General features: G+C 41.1%; 2 protein-coding genes across 2 annotated transcripts; one reads left to right on the top strand and one right to left on the bottom strand.

Annotated features, from left to right (window-relative positions):
* Positions 1-113: 113 nt before the first annotated feature.
* On the bottom strand, positions 114-14732 carry sort1b (sortilin 1b). The gene is made up of 20 exons (XM_085781815.1): positions 14078-14732; positions 12575-12634; positions 12309-12382; positions 12108-12210; positions 11813-11974; positions 11440-11513; positions 10173-10222; positions 9837-9964; positions 9182-9326; positions 8013-8168; positions 7374-7480; positions 7046-7148; positions 6783-6954; positions 5236-5426; positions 4962-5151; positions 4487-4603; positions 3711-3819; positions 3458-3570; positions 3182-3311; positions 114-2445 (listed from the first exon to the last, which is right to left on the bottom strand). Exons 1-20 carry the CDS (start codon positions 14378-14380, stop codon positions 2431-2433), a joined length of 2502 nt encoding a protein of 833 aa, XP_085637941.1. The 5' UTR covers positions 14381-14732; the 3' UTR covers positions 114-2430.
* Positions 14733-18289: 3557 nt separating this feature from the next.
* Positions 18290-21221, top strand: sypl2b (synaptophysin-like 2b). The gene is made up of 6 exons (XM_085781814.1): positions 18290-18451; positions 18612-18689; positions 19226-19344; positions 19463-19667; positions 20471-20665; positions 20768-21221. The coding sequence occupies exons 1-6, from the start codon at positions 18434-18436 to the stop codon at positions 20888-20890; spliced, it is 738 nt and encodes a 245-aa protein (XP_085637940.1). The 5' UTR covers positions 18290-18433; the 3' UTR covers positions 20891-21221.
* Positions 21222-21435: the final 214 nt, after the last annotated feature.

Here is a 21435-nt window from a genome sequence, read left to right as displayed (position 1 = left end):
TTGACCCTGAGAGCTCCACACACGGTAATTTGAGAATTGTGGTAATAAAGAATGGAAAAAATTATTTATTTTTACATTGCTGTTGGTGAGAAGTAAGAATCCACTGAGAACAATAGAGGAACGTATGAATTTATTGGCAAACCCAAAGAAAACTGCCTCAAATATACAGAGGAGAGAAACATAGCAGATACAAAGATGTAACCTTGTATATTTACAGAACCATCACATGACTTATTTATTTATACAGCAGTTTTTAAACTGTAAGAAAAATGTGTTACCCTCACCTAATGCAATAAACCCTCCTTAAATAAGAACTCAGCAAGTCTCTCCCAGTGTATAGCAGCTGCATAACAACCCTGTTTCACTCTGTGTTTTTATTTGAGTTGACTCTCTTGTCAAAGTATCACAGCCAGAATGTAGTCTCACGCCAAGTCAGGAAAGAGAGAATAACCAGGTTATTGTGAATTATTTTCTCTGTGAATTTAAATATTATTTAGAGTTGACGTGCAGTTCAATGTTAAAAAAAAAAAAAAAAAATGAAAGAAAAAACAAAACAGATATGCTCTTTGCTGCTCGACAATTCAAAAGTGCGGCTAAAGAGCTTGTCACTGCTATACTGGATGAAACTGGTTACACACGAGATGATATAAATAATTATCAGCAAATAGACGCTGGCCACACATTGGGAGGGCCTCACATCATATCCTCACACCAGGCACTTGCATAACCACATCCAGTTTACTGCACTCTGAACCTGCTAGTCACAAATAAATAAAATATGCACGGAAGCAACACATTTAAAACAAGACCGACAAATGATTGTGCAACAAATAATTAAAAGAAGGAAAGAAATCCTGATAAGACAGATTTGTGGCGGCATTGGCCTTTCCAGTTAAGCTTCAAAATGACAGTAGTGTTTGGATGATTTAAAAGATAAAAACAGCAGTTTACTGTTAAAGTTTTCATAATCCAGTTATTTAAAAGATGTCACTCAGATCCAAGTAACAAAAAGAAAAACCTCAACAGTCCCACGTGTTGTTGCAGCTTAAACAACTATGTCTGTTCACTAATAGGCTACAGTGTTCATTATGCTATACAACATTTACATATTTTAATTGCTCCTGTGTTTCTGTCACTAAATTACAATGTTGTGTTGGGTTATCTGAATGTGTTGTGAAAAATATCTGTAGACATTTACTATCAAACTATAGTTATTTGAGCCATTTCTCAACATCTTTGTCATTTGCCACATTAGTTTAAAAGGTTGTTAGTACAAAAACGGCTCGAATGATTATAAATACAACTCATATATGACTACAGTGATTATTACAGTATTATCACATTAATTGTAACGTCACATTTAGGAAAAATGTTAAACTACAAACTCTTAGCATACAAAGGACCTTGTGCTTTAGGCAGTTGGAAACTGCAGACATTAACGTTTTAACAAATCCTGTCTTTAAACAGACACATTTACCACCCTATACACTCACACGCATAATGTGTTAAACACAACGTCTCCATTCATCGAATGGAGCAAATGGAGACCTTAAGAGATATTCTGCCAATAGAATTATTTAGCGTGCATGGATGATATACTGGATCTAAACCTGTTATTGCTATCAAACCTAATGCAAATGGAAATGTCCACTTGTGTCTTATTACTTTGACCATGGATCTCAGTACCATGGAGTACCAAAAGTATGCAGGCTTGTATTCCATGAACAGACTACAACAAGGGGTTTCACAAATCAGTGCCAAAAGAGGCTAAAATACCTAAAATGTATGTATTCTTAACCAACCGGGCACTTCTGACAAACAAATACTTAATTAAAAGTAGGTATAAAGACTCACGTGGCCTGGTGGAGTTATTGACCAGCTTCCAATAGCAATCTTTTTTAACACCTTCCAAACTGATACCACATCCAAAATAGAGGGGAAAAAAGATTTATGTACAAGTGCATGAGCAAAAAGGACATAGCTTCAACAGAAGAGAAAAGTCTTTCCAGGAGCGCTCCCAGGTGATGGGAGAAGCAGGACCCGTAATGCAATGGTGGTGAATTTATACAAATAGCTTTTTCTTCAAAACCCATTACTCTGGCTCTGTCAGCAGGTCAAATTACTGCATCAGTTCTTCTGTTGATTTAGATATTCAACCTCAAATCAAGAGAATCAACAACTGAAGCACAACACAACAAGATCTCCTTGTTCTCTTCAACTGTGCAATAGTCCCAGGACGCCTCCGTACATTCATTATACTTCACAGATGACAGCAGAGAGACACAGACTCTTCGTCTGGTAGCTGAGGCCAAAGTTCATACTAGAAGGTGAAAGGAAGAAGTGGCTGGAGACAAAAGACTGACGGGAACAGCGGCCAGCCACGCGGTAGACTGCAAACCCGTTGCTTAGTTGCATGACGGGTTGTGCCTGCTATTCAAGCAGGTCCTGTGCACAGGGAAGAAAATAACATGGCGATATAGTCAGAACCAATCCAGGTGAACAAACAAGATACTATTCTGGTCATGTTTACATACACACACAAGTAACCTGATAGCTCAAGTGACCTAGATATAGTCTCAGTTCATATTAATGCTTTAACTTCCTTGACAGGGGACAGTTGTATTTCAACCGTTTTGTCTCATTTGAAAGAACTATAACAGGGCAAACATTGCATGGACAAAGTTAGGATGTGATTAAAATAATATCGAAACAGTGTCACTATCAAATTTACATGTGCATTATACTCCGGCTTTCTTTAAACAGCCTGTTAATATAAAAATGAAACTATAAACATCAGCTAGCATGCTCCTGTATTTGTGGGCTCTGTTCCATTTTTACACCTTCTGTGCTTATATATAGATTCGTTCAGCTCACAGCAGGTGGAGAGCCTGTACACTGGCTCAGCATGGCCAACACAATGTAGTGTTGTCGATAAATAAGGCCCACAGTGTGTAAGGGTTTATTTCTACACTGATAATTTCAATAAAATTATTTTTCCTGCAGATCTATCTCTACATTGATTAAGTTCTTCCTATTGACAGCATCTGAAAGTTTCCAGAGCTGATTTAATAGTAACAATTACTCACTGTTGTTAGTAATGATAATTTATTTGAAGAAAAACTTGGATCCCATGGTCCTATCCTAGCCTGTTTACAAACGAGGGAGATAATATCCACTGTACCTCATCTGAGTCGTCATGAAACTCTATCTTTCCATTCTGAGTGTGGTTGGTCTCGAGCGGGTCGTCTATCCCCTCGGCAGCAGGGTCCTCGGCGTGCTGCTGCAGCACAGAGTACCTGTGGACTAAGAACCTGGGGGGCAGATACAAAATACTGTCAGGTCATAATCATCTGAAAAGTGCTAGGTCAAAAAAAAAATCTAAAATGTGCAGTTTGTTGGACATTTTCTCCTCCAGACAGGAAACGGACTATAAATGTGGACAGAACGGTGTACTAACCTGCCACCACAGACATATCTCTTGACAAAGACGACGCCCGCTGCGACGCTCAGCAGCATGACGATGATGACTGTTATCACAATGGGCACCGACTTAGAGGAGTGACTGTCTACCTGTTAAAAAATAACAGCAGGCAAAAAAAGTGGGAAATAAGATAACACAGTAACAGATGTACTGTACGTGAGGAAAAACAGAGCATGACTAAATCCATATTTGCAAAAAAAAAAAAATCTTAGTAAGGAGAGGTACTGACCAGAAGTTCTGGGCCCACTAGGTCACTCACACACCTCTTACTGAGGTCAATCTCTTTACGCTCGGGCATCTCTCCTCCTTCACACTTATCTCCAGGGATTTTCCTGTAGCTGTGGACCAAGAGCACCGTGGTTATTGCTCACTGAGAGTATATGAGATTGTTTACATATTTTTTATCGTGACAAAGCTGTAGTATTTGCTTTGGCTGTTTTGGACTTAAATCGCTGGCTCTTTCATATATAAAAGAGGCTAAAACAATCATCAGTTAAGCTGTCAATCAATACAGCAGTTTACTCTAATAAGAGTTGTTCATTTTCTATCTGGGAAGTATGTGTGCAGTCGAAAGTCATTTACCAAAAATGTTCACTCTTTGACAGTGAAAACATGAGACTCACTGTCACCTTCATCTGCTTCCTCGGGCTTATCTGACTGATACTTCCTCATTCTCATCACATGTCTCCTCTGACTCAGAAAAACACTGAGGGCGATTCTCTGTCACTCTCTCTACCGCAAAACATGACAGTGCTGATGGCCTTGGGCTTTCAATGGATAAACTCCCTGTTTTATTATTGCAAAAAAACAAAGGGATGACATAACTAACAAAGAATTGAAAGAATCATTGCTCATTGTAAATTTAACCTTTACCGCTATTCAGGCAATAGGCCAAGACAATAAATAAAGGTATTTATCAAGCAGACTAGAAAGTAATAGGCAAGATAAAGTGAGTCACGTTGCATTAACGGTCAACACTGACACACAGGGATGTGTTGGACTTACCCACTAGTCTGCAGTTGCTCCTCTTTGCCATGTAAACAAAACTCCAGCACTTTTCCTTTCAGGTCCGGCTGCTCCACACACTCTGAGCTGTTCTCCTGACGGTAGTATCCAAAGTCACTACAAAAGGAAAAGGTAGAGAAAATTGTAAATGTTAATGTCGAGTTGTTTGGCTCCGTATGAAGTCACAGTTTATTTTTTACAAAAAGTAAAAACATACTTGAGGACACTTCCACTTTTCAATAACGGTTTGGGATCTAAAATGTTTTGCTCCTCGACTCACTGCAGTGTAAGTTTCAAACTTTGAATAAAATATAATTTATCTACAGTAATCCTACTTCACTATCAGTGAAAACATTTCCAGTCACGTCACTTGTAACCAGTCAACAAAAATAAGTTGAAATCTAACGTTGCTCCTTTTTTCAAATCTGGTGTAACTTGATTTGAGGTTGAGTTTGACATCCTGAACGCGGCTTACCACAGGAAGTCGTCCAGGGTGCATGGACATGGGGTTGGCTGAGTGTTGACCTGGTAATCTCGTCCATTCCAGCAAACAGAGTCCTTTCTGAGACGCAGGAACCTCTCTTTGTAGCCGAGCATGCAGCCGTCATTGGGGTCGCTGATGTCATCTGAGTGCGCCAGCCACTGTAGGTAGTCATTGTCGTCACCTAAAAACACCAATACTTTATAGACTCAACTTCACATTACAAAATAATAACATCAGACCATCAGATTTGCATCGTGTCACTCACAGTCTCTGGTGAGAAGGTCCCTAAAGTCAATGGTGATGGAGATCCAGTACTGGCTGAGCAGGGAGTCCCTGTAGCCCCAGATACTAACATTCATGGAGCGAGCTCCGGGCTCTGATGCCAACCCAGTGAAGTAGATGGGGTCATCTGTGAAGTTGTACACACCCCAGCACTGCCCCTCATCAGTAGAAAACCTGTTGGGAGGTCAAAACATGCACAAACATTATCAACAAGAAACTTAAAAGTAAAGCAATAACAGAGCAGCAGTAGAGCATTTTGACTTTGACAGGCCAAAACACACAATGCACCTTATGGACTGTGTGACACTTCACAAGAACCATGCAATGAACACAAGTTATAATTAAAAGAGCTATTAGTAGAAACATACTTTGAATAGTAACAGCTGCACCCTTTACACTCGATTCTCCATTTACACAGTTCAGTTACAGATTCACTGATGATTATGGTGTGCATGTGGTGTGTGTACGGTCTGAGAAAAAATAAGTATGGTAACTGGTTTTTGCTACATTTTAGTAAATTTTAGTAACGTTTTTCTGTTTCCACTCCAGTTTGCAGCTATAGAAATTGTGAGATTAGTTTATAATTCAATTAGTCTATCTGATTAAGATGAAGCTGTGTGCCATTGTCCTGCTACATAAGACTTGCCATCCTCTGCTGAGAAAACTCGTCTTTGTTCTGGACTTACTGAGCTGTGGTCCTGACCTCTCTCTGCTGCACTGATCCTCGTGGTGTCGTCCACACAGTTACTGTTATTGTTACTGAGTCGATGGCTGCACAGATATTTGAAGTAATTTGGATTTTCCGGATTTTAGCTTTTCTCTGAGGTTTTAAGCCAGTGAAGTGAGTCACCAACAGTCCCCAAACGACCTCAGTGTTGAAACAATGATAAAGATAACGACAGATAAAGGGTGAGTGGGTGGAAGGAACCACGGTACCAAACCATAACAGTTTACTGGGGATGCAGACGCAAGGGATATGATGGCCTCATAACACCAGAGTGGGCCGTACAGCCTAGTAGTCCAATGGCCTCATCCCTCCCTCCCTCCTCCTTCTCTCTGTCTCTCCCCTCTCTCACTGTCTGATATTTTATATCTTTCGCACTGAGACACTGACCCAATTTATGCAGCAGTCCACTGGGAAAAGTCATGGATCGCTGACAGCCACTTCACTGTTGATACCACAGAGGGATTATCCTACCATAGTGGACTATTTCCCTAGAAACCTTGGAAACATTGCTAAAATGTGCTACAGAAAATTTTACTGTTTGTTAATATTGCAGTATTGTAGGAAATAGTGTGGAAGGAAAAGCACAGCAGTTGATAATAAAATGAATGAGGGCTGAATTATATTTAGCTGCTTCATTTTTAGGGCCATGGCTTTGTGCATGCTTCCTCAAGGTCACACTGTTAATGAGATATTTGCTTGGATTAGAACCATCACTTATGTTATTAGTAGCACCTGTTACAAGACATACAGAAGTAAAAACAGACCTCACATTAGCTAATACAGCTCCATTCCCTATAACTTACTTTATCTGGTTGACAGGTTGATTGGCGTTGTGCTCCACAGCCACCAGCAGTCCTCCAGAGTCCAGAATAGCGTAGTGATGAGGTCCATCGAGGGCTTTAATCCAGGTGTACCCTCCGTCATCGGACACATACACATCGGGCCTCATCACCGAGATGGCATCACCAACACTCCCTGATAAAATATGTTTATCCTGATAAGTGAGATTATCTCACACAAAACGTTGCTGATAAATCTGGAAGGAAAGCTGTCAACTGGAAATTACCATGAGCCACAATGAGCCCTACAGCGTTTGGTTCACTCAGAGGCAGCATGGGGACATTCAGCCTCATAGCAGTGCTGTACGCTGCATGGATGTGGAGACTGCACTGTAGGTATAAACACAATCAGCAATTGGTGCCTGAAGGTTTGTAGTACCAACACTGTGAAAGTCACTGACTAGGAAATGAAAAATAACACTTCCATCATATATTGCATTTAACTTTTAAAGCACTGCAATCCATAATTCAACAGAATGCAATCATCTCTACAACAGTTCTTCATCGAGACAAGTTTTTTCTCAAGAAAGACCAATTTCCTGTTTTTTGTTTTACCTTCTCTGGGTCCTTTGCAGTAGCGTCACACTTGCTGTTGGCAGGTTTCCTCAAGGGAACCCATTCTCCTCCCTGATCAAAGGACACCACAGACTGCACAGAGTCACCTGGAACAGCGAGAACAGACACAGACAGAACATTCACTGGTAAGACTCAAACATTTAGCTAATTCTGCTATTCAGAAACAATGTGTCAAAGTAAAGCTGAGGCTCATTTAGCCCAAATGTACATGGAAACAAGAGTGAGCAGTGCAGGGGTCAGACCCATACAGCCTGGGCAATTATCATGTAACCACAGGGCGGCCGTGCGGAAGTAAGAAAAAGAGTAGATTACAATAGAGGGAGACACACACAGAAGGGGCTCTCAGCAGAAAAGAGAGCAGCAGACGTGGTGGAGTTAAGATTTAGCTGGTGATGTGAGATATTTCTGCTCAAGTGTCAGCCAGCCGTCTCAGACAGACAGCACATCTAACACTGAACAGCTAATTAAATATTTACCCAACGCCCTCGCTCCAGTATGTAATGGAGAAGTCATGTGTGTGTGTGTGTGTGTGTGTGTGTGTGCATGTTTCTAGGGGAATTTGCAACAGGCATTTGTTGCTATTCCTTTACGAAAGCACAGACACATATACATGTGTACCTTCAGCCAGGACACTGGTGATGAAAACGCCACGCAGGGAGGTGACGTTAGTGAAGTCAGTGTCACCACCTGTGGTGGTATAAAGGTGCCGCTCCAGTGACTTGGAGTAAACAGTGCCCCGGTCATCTGATACATAAATAGTACCAAAGCCTGTATCTGTGGACAGAGAAAAACAACCGCAGACTTTCACATGCTGAGTTTCAGAGCAGGTAATGGTTAAGAGGCACTTGACTTTATAAGATAAGATAAGAATTACTTTATCAATCCCCAAAGGGAAATTCATTTTAAAAGAGTGTTTGGCAAAGAGTATGTGGACACACAGACATTAGCCTACACCCATATGTGACAGATGAAAATGACAAATGCCAAATAACAGACATTTATGCACTGTTGAAACAACCTCCACTCTTTTAGTAAGGCTTTGCAAAACATTTTTGAGTGGGGCTGCAAGAAGATATAGCCAGGTGCTCAGCTAAAAGTGAGACGTTGGTCACAGATGTTGGGAGGTAGCGAGCAGGTTTATTGACTGTGCTCTTGTTCATCCCAGAAATATACATTTTATTTAACTGAAAAAATTAATGGCCTAGATCAAACAATGACAACAAAAGTACAAAACTTGTATGCACAGGATTGTCTAAAGTCTAATACTTTTAGCCTTCTTCACTGAAATCATGACACTGTCAGTGTCCTGGTATTGTGCGTACTGCTTCATTGTCATGGCTATTTACCTGAATAGAACAGAGTCACTGTAAATGTTATTAACGATGCCTGTGGTTTTTGGACTATGACTGTGAGTCAAAATGTCTGCTGTGCGAAAAACAATATGTAGATTTATGATAATCAAAAATTAGATCTAACTCTACTCTAACATTTACAATAAATGTGAAACATGGTTCACACTTGTGGGTGAGTTATTTGTTACCAAAACTGACATTTTTTTTAGATGAATGCAAACAAAATGTTGCACCTTAAGATTAAATTAATGTTAAACAAATACATTTGTATTAACTTTTTTCTCTTATCTGCTTTCAGATCTGACACAAATGTGAATAACTGTTTTTTAAAGACATTTTATCCAATGACAAACACACTGTCTGCCTCTAAAGTAGCATTAGTGCTTTGTTACACAGTATGATGAGAAATAGCGTGAAGCTAATGTATGGACTGACCTCCCGGCTCGTCAACATGCATGAAGACCATTTCATCATTCGCTGCCAGGATGGAGTAGAACTGCTCATGTCCAACAGGGGGCAGCTGGGCCATGTTCCATGACTCGCCCTGGTCCACTGACACGTGTATCATCCTCAAAGTCCCCTGTAGAGAAATAGGTGGTGAGCAAACAATGCCCAAATCTCATGCAAATCAACTGGATTAAATTTTCACAGATACAGAGACATACGTATGCACAAAATAAGTCTCTTGAAAATGACATATTTTGTAAGACGATTTTTACGATAAGACGATATTTTGTCTTTTGTAACGACTGATTTTGCATACACAAAAGGTGTTCCAGCAAATAGAGTATTTTCCTCTACCCGATTCATATTCTGCATTTCCCCTTCAGTCATGACTATACTTCCCTACATTATCATAAATGTGTTATCTGCTCTCATTACTTCTCTTTTAAACCACACAGACGTGTGAAAATGTCTTTTTACCAACACAAACAACAAAAACAGTAACACTTAATTTCCAATTCACCAGCCGCAGGTACAGCATGATGTTACTAACTTACAAACAGAAAAGGTCTAAACAATAAATGTTGTGCCTCTGGATACGAGATCTTGTCTATATAGCTATTATTTGGACCGAGTGTACACTGACCTTGCCTGTCATCACAGAGGCAAAGAGGAAGCGTCCACCAAGGCCAAACGAGTAGATCTTAGCAGCGACGGTCTTGATGGTTTTACCATAGTCTGACGTCCTCCTCAGTACTAGCATTCCCCGATCACCTGACAAAAAAATTAACAACTTAGTTTGTAACAAATAAAACTGCAAAGAGCAAGCATGCAAATTTACAATATTCACCTGTTGCATTAATAACAATCATCATTTCAGTAATCTACATGTACATACATAAATGGCAGCGAGACGTAGGTCTGGACTGAAATGTCACAAGATCTTTTTTTTCAGGTTTTGCTTTGTGAGTGGATCACTTACTGCAGGATCCATTTAGGTTCGCTGTGAAGAAGATGGTATTTTTCCTTCCCCTAAAATCAGAGTACAAAGTGCAAAGAATTTGTATTAAAACCACACATATGTTTGAGTCCACAGAGTCAATAAGCAAACAGGCGTGGATGACTTTGTCAATAAGGATGTGAGAGTTCTTGGTGTGTTGGCATCAATAAACAAAGTCATGCTTGGAAACTATGAGGCGTGTTCCTGCACCAGGAAATAAACCAGGTCGCATACAGTACTCTTTCTGCGTTCTCCATCTATTCGTACAGTGCTGTGGGTTTTGCTTTCGTTATTAAAGTAAGCACGGTATGACATAGGTTCACGTATAACCAGCATATAGGCCTGCCCCTTCATAACCATGCACTTTCTTTTGAGTGCTGTGACATCAGAAAACTCCTGTCTCAGTTGGCAATGACCTATTTTCACACAGCCTGTGTAGATCAGCTTCTCCTGGCCCAGAGATAAAAGGTTATGCTTCAGAAAGTCTGTTTTGTACATAGAGTTTTCCCATGGACACCGTGGCCTTGAAAATGCTATCTTAATAATATTTAGAGATCCAAAGGTCACAAGGCAAAACAAACCAAGGAGTGCCTCCGAAATAACAGGAGCGCTGTGAGGGCTTGGCCACCACAGAGCAAGTCAAACAGCCATTGACTGCAATGCAGCTTCACTGTTTTGCCTATTAGGCAATGGTGCAGCAACAAGGAAGGAAACCTGGGAACATGTTTTAGCTTAGTAATATCAATTATAATCTGCCACAGCAAAGTCCATAAAACACGTTAAAACAGGTTTTATTAGAAAGCACAGCATAAGCACTGACTCCTAGTTAACACGTGTTAGGTAGGTTTCTTCCATTAAGTCTAAAAAGGCTTATGAAGGAACAGTTAAAGCAAATGACAACTGACCAACAGGTTGCACGCAGATTTTTGATAGAGGAATAAGAATGGGGTTTTTCATGATTTGACTGGCTGCACTGATGTGAATATAAATTTTGAATGCTTTGGTTGGTTGTTTTAAAAAATGAGCATTTATCATGGGATGTCTTGTAACTACAAACAATACTGTCTGTTTATATATGTTCATATAAACAAATAAAAACTTTAATAACAAAAAGAATGGGTTTTTTTCACACTTACTGCTCTCAATGAAAAAAAACTATTTCACTGAGACAGACTCTTGGGCATGCTGAATCACACTGTCTTTATTCGTGACTAAGGTGCTGATACCGACTGTTTGTCTTGTCTCTTACCATTTCACCAGACACACCATGTCGTGGACCTTTTTCCAGTTGTTGCCAAAATCTTCAGACAGCCACATTTCATTCTGAGGATGAACAAAAAAAAAGTCTTAAATGATGAACTCACACCTCACCACCTCAACCACAGCAGAACTTGGACTTAGTAAACTAGCCCTGCTTATAAACTCCACAGACATGTCAGTAAATATACTCTGTGCAAACAGGTGATGAAAGGGTTAGGGTTAGGGGTTAGGGGTTATGATTGACTAATGGAAGTCTTCTGCCTATGTAGAAGTGAGATGGCCTGAGCTTTGCTTAAGGATTTTATAACAGAGCGATAAAAAGAGGTCACACTCCGCTAACAATGTTACCACTCACTACTTACATTGTTGCTGAGGACCAGCAGGACTTTGGAGTCATCAGGGTTGTATGTGATCTGCATCAGGGGGGTGAAGGGCAGGTCCCTGTTGGTGAAACTCTTTCCAAAGTCATCAGAGACAAAGATCCGAGACCCGTGACCTCCGGACACATCGCCTGTCAGGATCACCTATAATGCAGAGTGCAGAATTCAGACAGATGTAGCCGCACAAGGTGACAGGATGTTAAGGGGTCTTTAGGGGTCAGACACATCATGGTGGTGGTGCTACATTTGGTGAGGACTTGATGTCGATATGACTTACTTTCCCAGAGTTTTCAGGGCCGATAGCAATGCCAAACTCTGATCTGATGAAGGTGTTGTTGATGAGGCTGGTGACATCCTGAAATGACTTCCCATAATTCTCGCTGGCAAGAAAAAAAATGGTTGCAGCCAAATTAGATGCAAATCAAATACAAACTACCGTATGTTGTTTTTTCTCAACAAGCGAGGCCGTAACACTTACCTTCGATAAAGTTTGGACTGCCCAAGTCTTATCATGAAGAAGGGCACCTGAAAGGTCGTCAAAGCCAGGATCACCTGCCAAAAAAAGGGGTTAATCTTGAGTGGAGCAATGGTTAATGTGCAAAGACCCCGATGTGAGGGAATTTATTATGTAATCTATGCAGACTACCCTGTCAATTTCACACAGTTCACTGAGTAACCCGCTCTTGTTTTCCCTACCCATGTCACAGTTGAACAACCATGCATGAGAAACAGTGTAGCACTCACCCCTGTACCATCTCCAACCCAGGCCAGTGACACTGATCCACTCAGGTCATTGAAGGTATACTGTAAAAAAAAAAAAAAAAAAGAAAAAGAAAAATGTAAACTGACCACACAATTATAAACTGCAGTGAATGCAGTGAATTAGCTTCCTGGATGTGTTTACTTTTACAGGTGCCATGTTTCCTGTCACCATGTGCCCCAGCATTCAGGAGAGACTACAATGTGTGGCACCTTTTTAGGACAGGACAGACCAGTATTTCAGCATTCACATGGCTCCCAGGCCAATACTTGAAACCTATTTCACTCTTCATCAAGTCTGAGGTAGAAGAAACAGACATTCACTCTCCCGTCAGAAATAAAAGTTTGGATTCATGTAATCCTTTCAGTGGCCTATTGTTCTTCAACTGTAGGGACATTCACTCTCTTTCTGCCACTTGTGTTGTAAGCAACTCCGGCACCGGCGGGACCTGCAGCAGAAACCTTGAGGGGAATGACAGGGCTGAGCCTCTAGGAATTCTGTGGACTTTAGATTACTGAGGCCAAGTATACAAAGACTGCAATGCAAAGTTGATCACATGGCAGCGAGGAGCTAGGCAAATAAGCAGCACAGGGCTCTGCTGAGTTCAGCTTCCTGTTTGTTTTGAGTAGACCAGTGCACGGTTGCGTAGATATATATTTTTTTTGAGATGCAGAATCGGGTGCTTTCTCTTTGTGGCACAGCTGAGTCCAAATTTAGCCCTCTCTTCTCTACTGTACTTCTCCACTGTAGTCTCTGTTTCCTCCTGACAAACTCGCTTGCTTGCTTTCACTGACACACAAACACAGCATTTAATTACAAAATCACTACCACACAGCCAGTCACATGGATTCCCCTGAGCCAATTTTCCTGACAACACTCAGACAGATTCACTCTCTGTCAGGCTGAGAAAAGTGGATCCTCTAACACAGAATACAGCTGCATCCTTTACTAGAATAAGATATAGGTCAAAGACATTAGTGGAGCATTTGAGCTTTGGCCGTGCTGCTGTGTTGCCTGCGTATGAGGAAGAGTGGCGTTGTTACAGTTTGACTACACTGTATTTCACTGCACCAAATATACAAGAAGGAAAAAAATCTAACCAGACCTGATGTGGGAGCCATAAGAGACAATAGGATTCCCATAGTGGCTTCATGGGGTTAGAAGAAGGTGCAGGAAACGCCTGACTCTGCAGTTCAGTTTTGATAATGATGCACATGTTTTTAATTACAATTTTTAGTTTCACACGAGGGAAATAAATAAATAGTGTAGCATTGATCCTGCATGGGCTGCAGGGCTTGCAGCTGAATGGAAAACAGCCCATCTATAGGTGTCTGGCAACACCGGGTTGCTGATTAGGCCTGTTGGTGTGCACCTGGTTAGCACCTGCGCATCATTATCCTCCTCCTCCTCCTCCTCCTCCTCCTCTCTGGGCTCATTTAACCGTGAGACGTGCGAAGTGTAACAGGACCTCTCGGTGGGTAACTTACACGGTGGGTGTTGTCTGCTAACTTGGTGCCATATTCTTGCAGAGCTTGGCAGGAGGAGTCGCCCTGGTCGGTGCTCCTGCGTTTAATCTTGTGATGTGATGATGATGATGATGATGATGATGATGGAGCGAGCCATGCCGGCAGAGACCTCCTTATGATTTTCGCAGCTTTCCCTTCTCCGGTGTCTGAACGCTTCACAAAAACCGACTGTCCGGAGGGTTTGTATCCCGACTGGAAATCTACACCGGCTGCGAAAGTGGATACAGACAGGAGCAGAGCACAGTGCAGCAGGAGTCCCGTCATCGTCGCTGGTGTCACCGGCGAAGAAAACAAAACAAAGAAGACAGAGAGAAAAAAAAAAGCCACACAGCCCAAACCGAGTCTATTATGTATCCCTGGGCTTTCCTACAAATTGAAGGTCGCTACAGCTCCAGCGCCGCGGATGACATCAACAAAACACTAGTCCTCCTGACACCGACTATTTCACGCTTTGAATGCACGGACTGCCCTCGAGCCTCCCTCTCTCGTTCTCTCTCTCGCGACGAGGTAGAAGATTTGAAAAAAGCGAGAGGAAAAATCGCAATACCGCAAATTAAAGCGGGTGTTTGACACCAATTATTGGTGCTGCAACTCCTTAGCCAACATTGTACACTGTACCGATCGCGCAAATTGTGTCTGCGGATCCGTTATGCTCTATGCAGAGAGCAGGCGATGTGATTGGCTGCTCTTCTGTTGTGGTCCACCTTTCGGCGTTTCTCATTGGCCCAACCATGAAGAGGCGGTGCCGAAACAGAGGAGCTGTATAATTAGCTGTCAGAGCCTGTCAGGATAGGTTGAGTAATACTATGTAACTCCATCCAGCTACAACTTAATTTAAAGCAGAAAAACAAAATTTCTTCGGCATTTGGGTGGAAAAGGGGTTATTGAAATAAATGCAACATTCAACATTGATAATGAAATTACACACATATTATATGTGGTGGAATTGTAGTGTTAATTGGTTAATTCCCATTAATCCTGTCACTAGAACACAACAGAGTTTTCAGTATGTCTTCTTTTTATGAGATATTGGTGCTATATTACATATCATGTGTAACCACACTTTGTCTGAGATTAAGCATCTGGATTTGGTGTAATGTTGGGAAATTCAACCAAGAGATGAAATCATGTTAAATCTTTGAAAAAACAGATTATTTACACAAAATGAAAAGGGAGAAAAATAATGAACATGCTTTGAAATTTGTTGGAACAAATGACAAGTGGCAGTTTCCTAATGGCAGGCAGCTATGGAAGAAATCCCTCTTTACATGGATATTACTGTAAGACATTGTGAAATTTTGTCTCAGTGTTTCACGCTTGTGTGTCTCAACGGTTTTGAAATAGCCGAGGTGTGATCTCATGATGCCATTCATGGGAACCAAGAACAACAGGGTCAAAAAATTTAAATGAACCTTTGCATCGTATGATCTTTTATTAAAGGATGTTTTTGCACAGCCTGTTGCGTTCTCAAATTATATTTATTCATTTTGTTGGTTGCACTGAGTCATATTCTTGATTAAATTTGTGCATGTGATGGGACAGTGGGTCAAACAAACACATGACTGCTAGTCATGTGTTGCAGGAAAAAAATCCCTGTACCCGTAACTGCCCTCGGCCTGGCTGAAAAGATTCAAATGTGATCTGTCAGTATCTGATTAACCTTTGGCGTGGCCGACTCGTCCGACAGGTTTGTAGGTGTGCAACAACAAATAAGGTGTCATCTCATCATGGCCAAGAGTAACAGGCTGTTGACCAAGTTTCAGTGGTTTCCTAAAGGCTGAAACCAAGTAGGCTACTAAAATCCACATTTTCCCACAGCTACACTCTAATCTGTCTTGGAGCATTAGGGATGTCCTTTGTATGTACCTCTTGCTTGGGTATTTCATGATTCCCAGATGCACGCAGAAAGCCAAACAATCTGATCTGTAGAGCAGCATTCCTTCACAAAGGGGACTGTACAATGGAGTTTCAGCCCCTCCCCCATGGTAGCCCAGTCAACTATTAAAAGGTGGAGAACAAAGCCACTCTTATTCCTTTGAGATGTTCCCTAGGATGAGAGTGCTGCCCTCCTAAAAGGACCCCAAACTTCCTGTCTGGCTGTACAATATCCTGAAAAAAACTAGGCAAATTGAGAGGTGGAAGTTAATGTACCTGAATTTCCCTGCTAAAAGTCAAGCTTGTCTCTATTGAATCAAACTGAGGGAGGTACATGGACAGTCTGTGTGAATGAGTTCAGCCTAAACTGATGGAAGTCACGGGAAACACATGGCTTTTGATACAAACTTCGGTTTAGTGACACTCTGATAGTCTCCATGGAAATGGTGACCTCTAGTGAAAAGTCCCACTATTCCTGCACATTCACTGTACACTCCCATGTTATACTTTGCAAACTAATGCCATATGCTATACTATGTTTTGTTGGACATTTTCATATTCACTAATACAGTTTTTTGCAGAATGAGATATTAGATATTGACATTAGATAGATATTCAGTCTTTGCTGACATACATGTGCATTGATTTTGACATAAGTATTCACTGCCTGATCATTTTCATTTACATTCAAAATGAAACATTTTTGGAAGCAACATATTTGTGCTTGTTTTGCATCATCGTGTCATAAAAGTACCATAGCTGGATTACATGTCAAGGGGCCTTAGAGCAAAACAGTTATGTTTTGAATCTCACTTTTCTGGCCTCTTTGTATTGACTGTGTATCTTGTCAGCCCCCAAGTGCTATTTAAATGCAGTTTACACAGAAAACAAAACATGGTTTAATTGAAACCAAAATCCACAAATTGACTTGTGGGCTTCCTTGAATGTGACCTAGGTGCTGTGTGTAATTTTCAGTAATTTGACTATAGGAGAACATTATTTAGGCATATGTAACACAACAACTTAAAACTACATTTTGACAAAAACCCATCAAAAATAAATTGGTAACATGATTAGGCAATAATGCAAGACTCCAGCTATATACTGTGCCTTGAGGGCACACATTTGTAGACCATCAATGTTCAGGTATAGTTAATACAGTAAACCATGAGGCCTTTTTTTTTCTTTCAGTGATGTCATCGCGTCACATCCCATTCATGTATTAGAATTAGTATGTGGAGGAAATTTATAAGAGCTGGACTTTATAGAGGTCAGCTACTGCTAGTGAAATAATCATTATCAATAATAATAATAATCAAGCTGTATTTCTTGATAAATTAAAAAATAACTTGACTCTTCTGTTTTTGTAGGTATCATTTTGATACTCAAAGGTAGTGCATTTAAACGCGTATACATACAGGACTGTATTGTCTCAAATACACAGAGGGTATGAAGAAAAAAAAATGACTTAGCCACATAAATAAAATAATTTTTGCTAACGAAAAAAGTTGAATGCTACAGATGGAAATTAGGTTTCTGCTGCACACATATTTTCATTTTTCTAAATGATTAATGCAAGTGCACACTGTCCTTAAACCCCATTTAAAAAATCACATTTTTTTTGCTGCTTTATATTTGTACTTATTGTGTATTTCCAAATTTCTGCTTTTATTTATTTCTGTGGAAAAATTTGTCTAAATAAAAAATTATGCTGCTGACAAAAAATGCTAGTCATTCATTCATCCGGTGGCTTTTTGTTTGCAAACTTGATATCATGAATAAAACTGTCGACAAATTAACAAAGGAGCTAGAAAAAGCATTTCCAAGGAGGAAATGCGTGTGAATGCTTGTTGAAACAATGCTGATGAATTCGAAGAAACTGTTGAAGCAATGTTGAAAAAAGCTGACGCTAAAGCTTAAACATATTGTAGGCTGAGAGATTAACCTTTTCAAGTGCTGAAAGTATGTTCTTGGAAATACTTTTTCTAGTTAATGAAATAAAACAATAAGTCCACAACTGTTTTGTTTTGTTGAGAAGAGCATTCTGCATAAGTTGCATTTAAAATGCTAGGCTTTTGCCAGGGGTTTGCCATAGGTTTCATAAATGTTTCTCGAGTTTGTTATTCAATAAAATTAAAAAAAAAACCCAGACAGGATACAAAGTAGTCCACACAAGCAGAAGGTAAGTTTCTAGTTGTTGAGTCTTGTGAGGACGTGTTGGTTTGAAGGTTTGAACAGTGTCAGCAGCAGCAGCAGCAGCGCCGTCGAGCTCTACGTCCTGACGTCAGGGCGTCACGTGGTTCCACTACGATTCGCTGAAGTTGGAGAAAAGTTTGACAAACCCGAACAACGTCGTCAGAGCAGCAACCAAACCCCGAACATCGGCGGACAGAGCGGGGGCAAACACAGCCACAAGCCGACGTGGTCTTCTCCGGTGCGACGATGGACTCTGTCGCCCAGGTAACGGCGCTGCCAGGAAGCCGAGAGCGGTTAACGACGTTTATTGATCGGCAGTTGTTGTGCAGCAAACACACCTATTCCTGCGTGTGTGTGTGGGTGTGGGTGAGACCACTTCAGCAGTGTAACGGCTTCTTCTCCCTCACTGTCTCTTTCTCATCAGAAAGTACTGACCTCAGGGTTCACTCTTGACCTGGGTCCTTTGAAAGAGCCCCTGGCTTTTATCCGTCTGCTGGAATGGGTAAGTTTTGCGAAATCTTTTCCTTTCTTTTTTTTTTTTTTTACCATATGGCCTATGGCGGGGTGTGTTACATAGACGAGATGTCCACTCCTGGTGGCGAAAATGTCTTACAAATTGATTATGTTGTTTGTCTTGTGACCCACTGCACGCCCGGAGAAGCTATGCAGATCTCCCTTGAGCTGTCACACCGTTTCAAATAAGGCATGCAAAGCAGTTCAGAGGTGGATGATGAGTTTATGGCCTACCTCTACTACTGCAGAAGGGTTTATTGCTGCTTGGTCTGACTAAAAATGTGTTACCTTTTATTATGTTGTGTTGTCTATTGCTGTATTCTCAGTACATGGTGCTTTTGCAAACTTTTGCACACTGTTTACAGCCATGTCACCCTGTGACTGAGGCTGGGGCTTCCTGACAAAAGTGTGTTGCGCAAAAATGAAAAGGAAGTGTGTGTATTCATGTGAGTAATGACAGCACACTGGCCTGAACATCTTCTCATGCCAAATGTGTCTCATCTTATCTTGTGTCTGTTACTGCAGCTGTTCTCCATATTTGCATTCGCCACCACTTGTGGTTACAGTGGCACAACCAGCTTCAACATCATTTGCCAAGGGCAACCCAGCAGAGAAATCCACGCAGTCTTTAACTACCCCTTCAGGTGCGTATATTTGATGGTGTACGTGTGTGAGCAAATGCTATGTAGTCCCTCAGAGGGACTACATTACTGTGTGTGTGTACTGTAAGGATTATTCTAACTAAACCTTATGTTTACACAGGTTGATGGACCATCCTTATGATGTTCCTGACTGTAAAGTCAATCAGACCACCACCACCCCTACCTTCCTGACAGGAGACCATGCGTCCTCAGCACAGTTTTACGTCTGCATTGGAGTACTGGCCTTTCTTTACAGCACTGCCACACTAGTCCTCTACTTGGGCTACCAGCACGTGTATAGAGAATCTAGCCGAGGCCCCATTGTGGTAAGTTTATCTGAATTCTTCATGTTTCTCAGTTGTTTTGGTGAAGCAGTTTAGCTGCGTCCCCCTCTCCATCCACAAATAGTTTATTAATGATGATGATAATTCTAAATCAATCTGAATGGATTAAAGGGACAACGAGGAGTTTTGGAAAAGCGAAGCGTTTTCACACTACATTTATGAGCCTCCGCGCGCACCGTGAAATTCTTTGACCGGCGCAAGACGGACTCATGTTTTCATTCATCAATAATTAAAGTCAGAGGTTCAAAGAGGTTCACATACCGTCGTAGTTCCGACCATAAACGGCGATTTGGCTGCGTTATTCTCATGACTCGCCACGAAGGAAACGCTGGTCGGCTCGACCAGCATTTCCGCCACCACTAATAATAACAAAATAACGATAGAGACAGAACGATATATTTATCGAAAATGGGCCTTAACAAGTGTGGGTAGCGTAGATTCATCCACATTAACGTGAGACTTTTTTATAACTGAATAGAAACTCCTCGTTGTCCCTTTAAGTTATAGCCAAGCAAGCCATATTAAAATTTTGTCTCGTGTGTAAGGAAAAAGAAAAGTAACATCTGACATCTGCTGCTGGATTTCAGGGAGTCTACCACTGGAATCCAGCAGGAGGTCAGAGAAGGTGCATTTGACAGAGCTGTGAAAATGAAACAGTTCATGGGTGTGGTTTTAAAGCAACCAGGGAAAAGATTGCACTGGGATGTGTTTGTCTAAGACAGCTTATTTGGTAAAGGCGTCACTGTCTGTTTGGTACTGATCATTTTCTTCTGCTGCTCTATTAGGACCTGTTGGTGACTGGGGCTTTGACCTTCCTGTGGTTGGCCTCATCCTCAGCTTGGGCTAAAGGCTTGACCGATGTTAAATGGGCCACCAGTCCCGCAACCATCGTGTCTTTGCTCTCTGTTTGCCAGGGTGGCACTGGCAACACGTGCACCCCGGGTGCTGTGCCTCACATGGGCCGGCTAAATGCTTCAGTGGTGAGTTCCAACTTTGTCTTATTCAAAATGTGCTTGAAACAGCATGTATAGCCACAGCCTTGCTGATTTGACTCATGTGATTTTTTTTTTTTTTTTTGGCAGATTTTTGGTTTTCTTAACCTCATTCTGTGGGGTGGAAACTGCTGGTTCATTTACAAGGAAACACCTTTCCACAAAGAAGCCCACCCGCCTGCAGATGTGGAGGGGGGTGTCAGACCATCGTAACTGCCCAGCTTCTTTGTCTCAGAATTGTCTAACATGTAGTTTTATTGAATGACTCATTTTGGTACTAATTGTCAAAAAAACATTGTAGAATAGAAGGCAGACATTTCCAAAAACCAAAAAGGTCCTTTTTTGCTAAGTATTAATTTTATATTTAGGGAAAGTACTAAAGAAGCTGTTTCTAAATGTAGCCATTGCTACAAAACATTAGCATTAACCGTTGTTTTCTTTATCTTGTACGAGACTTAACATGTTAACAGACACATTGACTGAGTCTGAACAGTTGCTTGGCATACTAACCTCAATAGAAGAAAAAAATGGAAACAAAACAAGAGAGGTGCTTTCCACAACTGGACAACAGTGTGAGTAAAAGGATGAATTATGATAGTGAATATGTACATGAACAACTGTTAATGCTAACATTGGCTATGTAGCAGTACAAAGATATTGTCATCAGTGTTGAGTTCCCATATTTCAACATTTACATCCAAAATTTCAAACAAAAGGGTCCTTTTCTCAATGGTACGGCAGATGTGGGCTGTAACAGT

This window comes from Trachurus japonicus, chromosome 7 (assembly GCF_045865225.1).
Source record: "Trachurus japonicus isolate A0001 chromosome 7, Traja_1.0".
Taxonomy (NCBI): Eukaryota; Metazoa; Chordata; class Actinopteri; order Carangiformes; family Carangidae; genus Trachurus; species Trachurus japonicus.
Note: the sequence above shows the minus strand (reverse complement) of the source record. Positions and strands in the feature narration are given on the sequence as shown.

Excerpts from the sequence above, each read along its gene's own strand:
- sort1b (XM_085781815.1), bottom strand. The coding sequence starts at position 14,380 with ATGACGGGACTCCTGCTGCACTGTGCTCTGCTCCTGTCTGTATCCACT. Across the intron at positions 5,152-5,235 it reads GGACCTTCTCACCAGAGACT|GTGACGACAATGACTACCTA; the intron begins GTGAGTGACACG and ends TGGTGTTTTTAG. Across the intron at positions 3,820-4,486 it reads GAGCAACTGCAGACTAGTGG|CTACAGGAAAATCCCTGGAG; the intron begins GTAAGTCCAACA and ends CTTGGTCCACAG.
- sypl2b (XM_085781814.1), top strand. Across the intron at positions 19,668-20,470 it reads CTAGCCGAGGCCCCATTGTG|GACCTGTTGGTGACTGGGGC; the intron begins GTAAGTTTATCT and ends CTGCTCTATTAG. Across the intron at positions 20,666-20,767 it reads GCCGGCTAAATGCTTCAGTG|ATTTTTGGTTTTCTTAACCT; the intron begins GTGAGTTCCAAC and ends TTTTTTTGGCAG.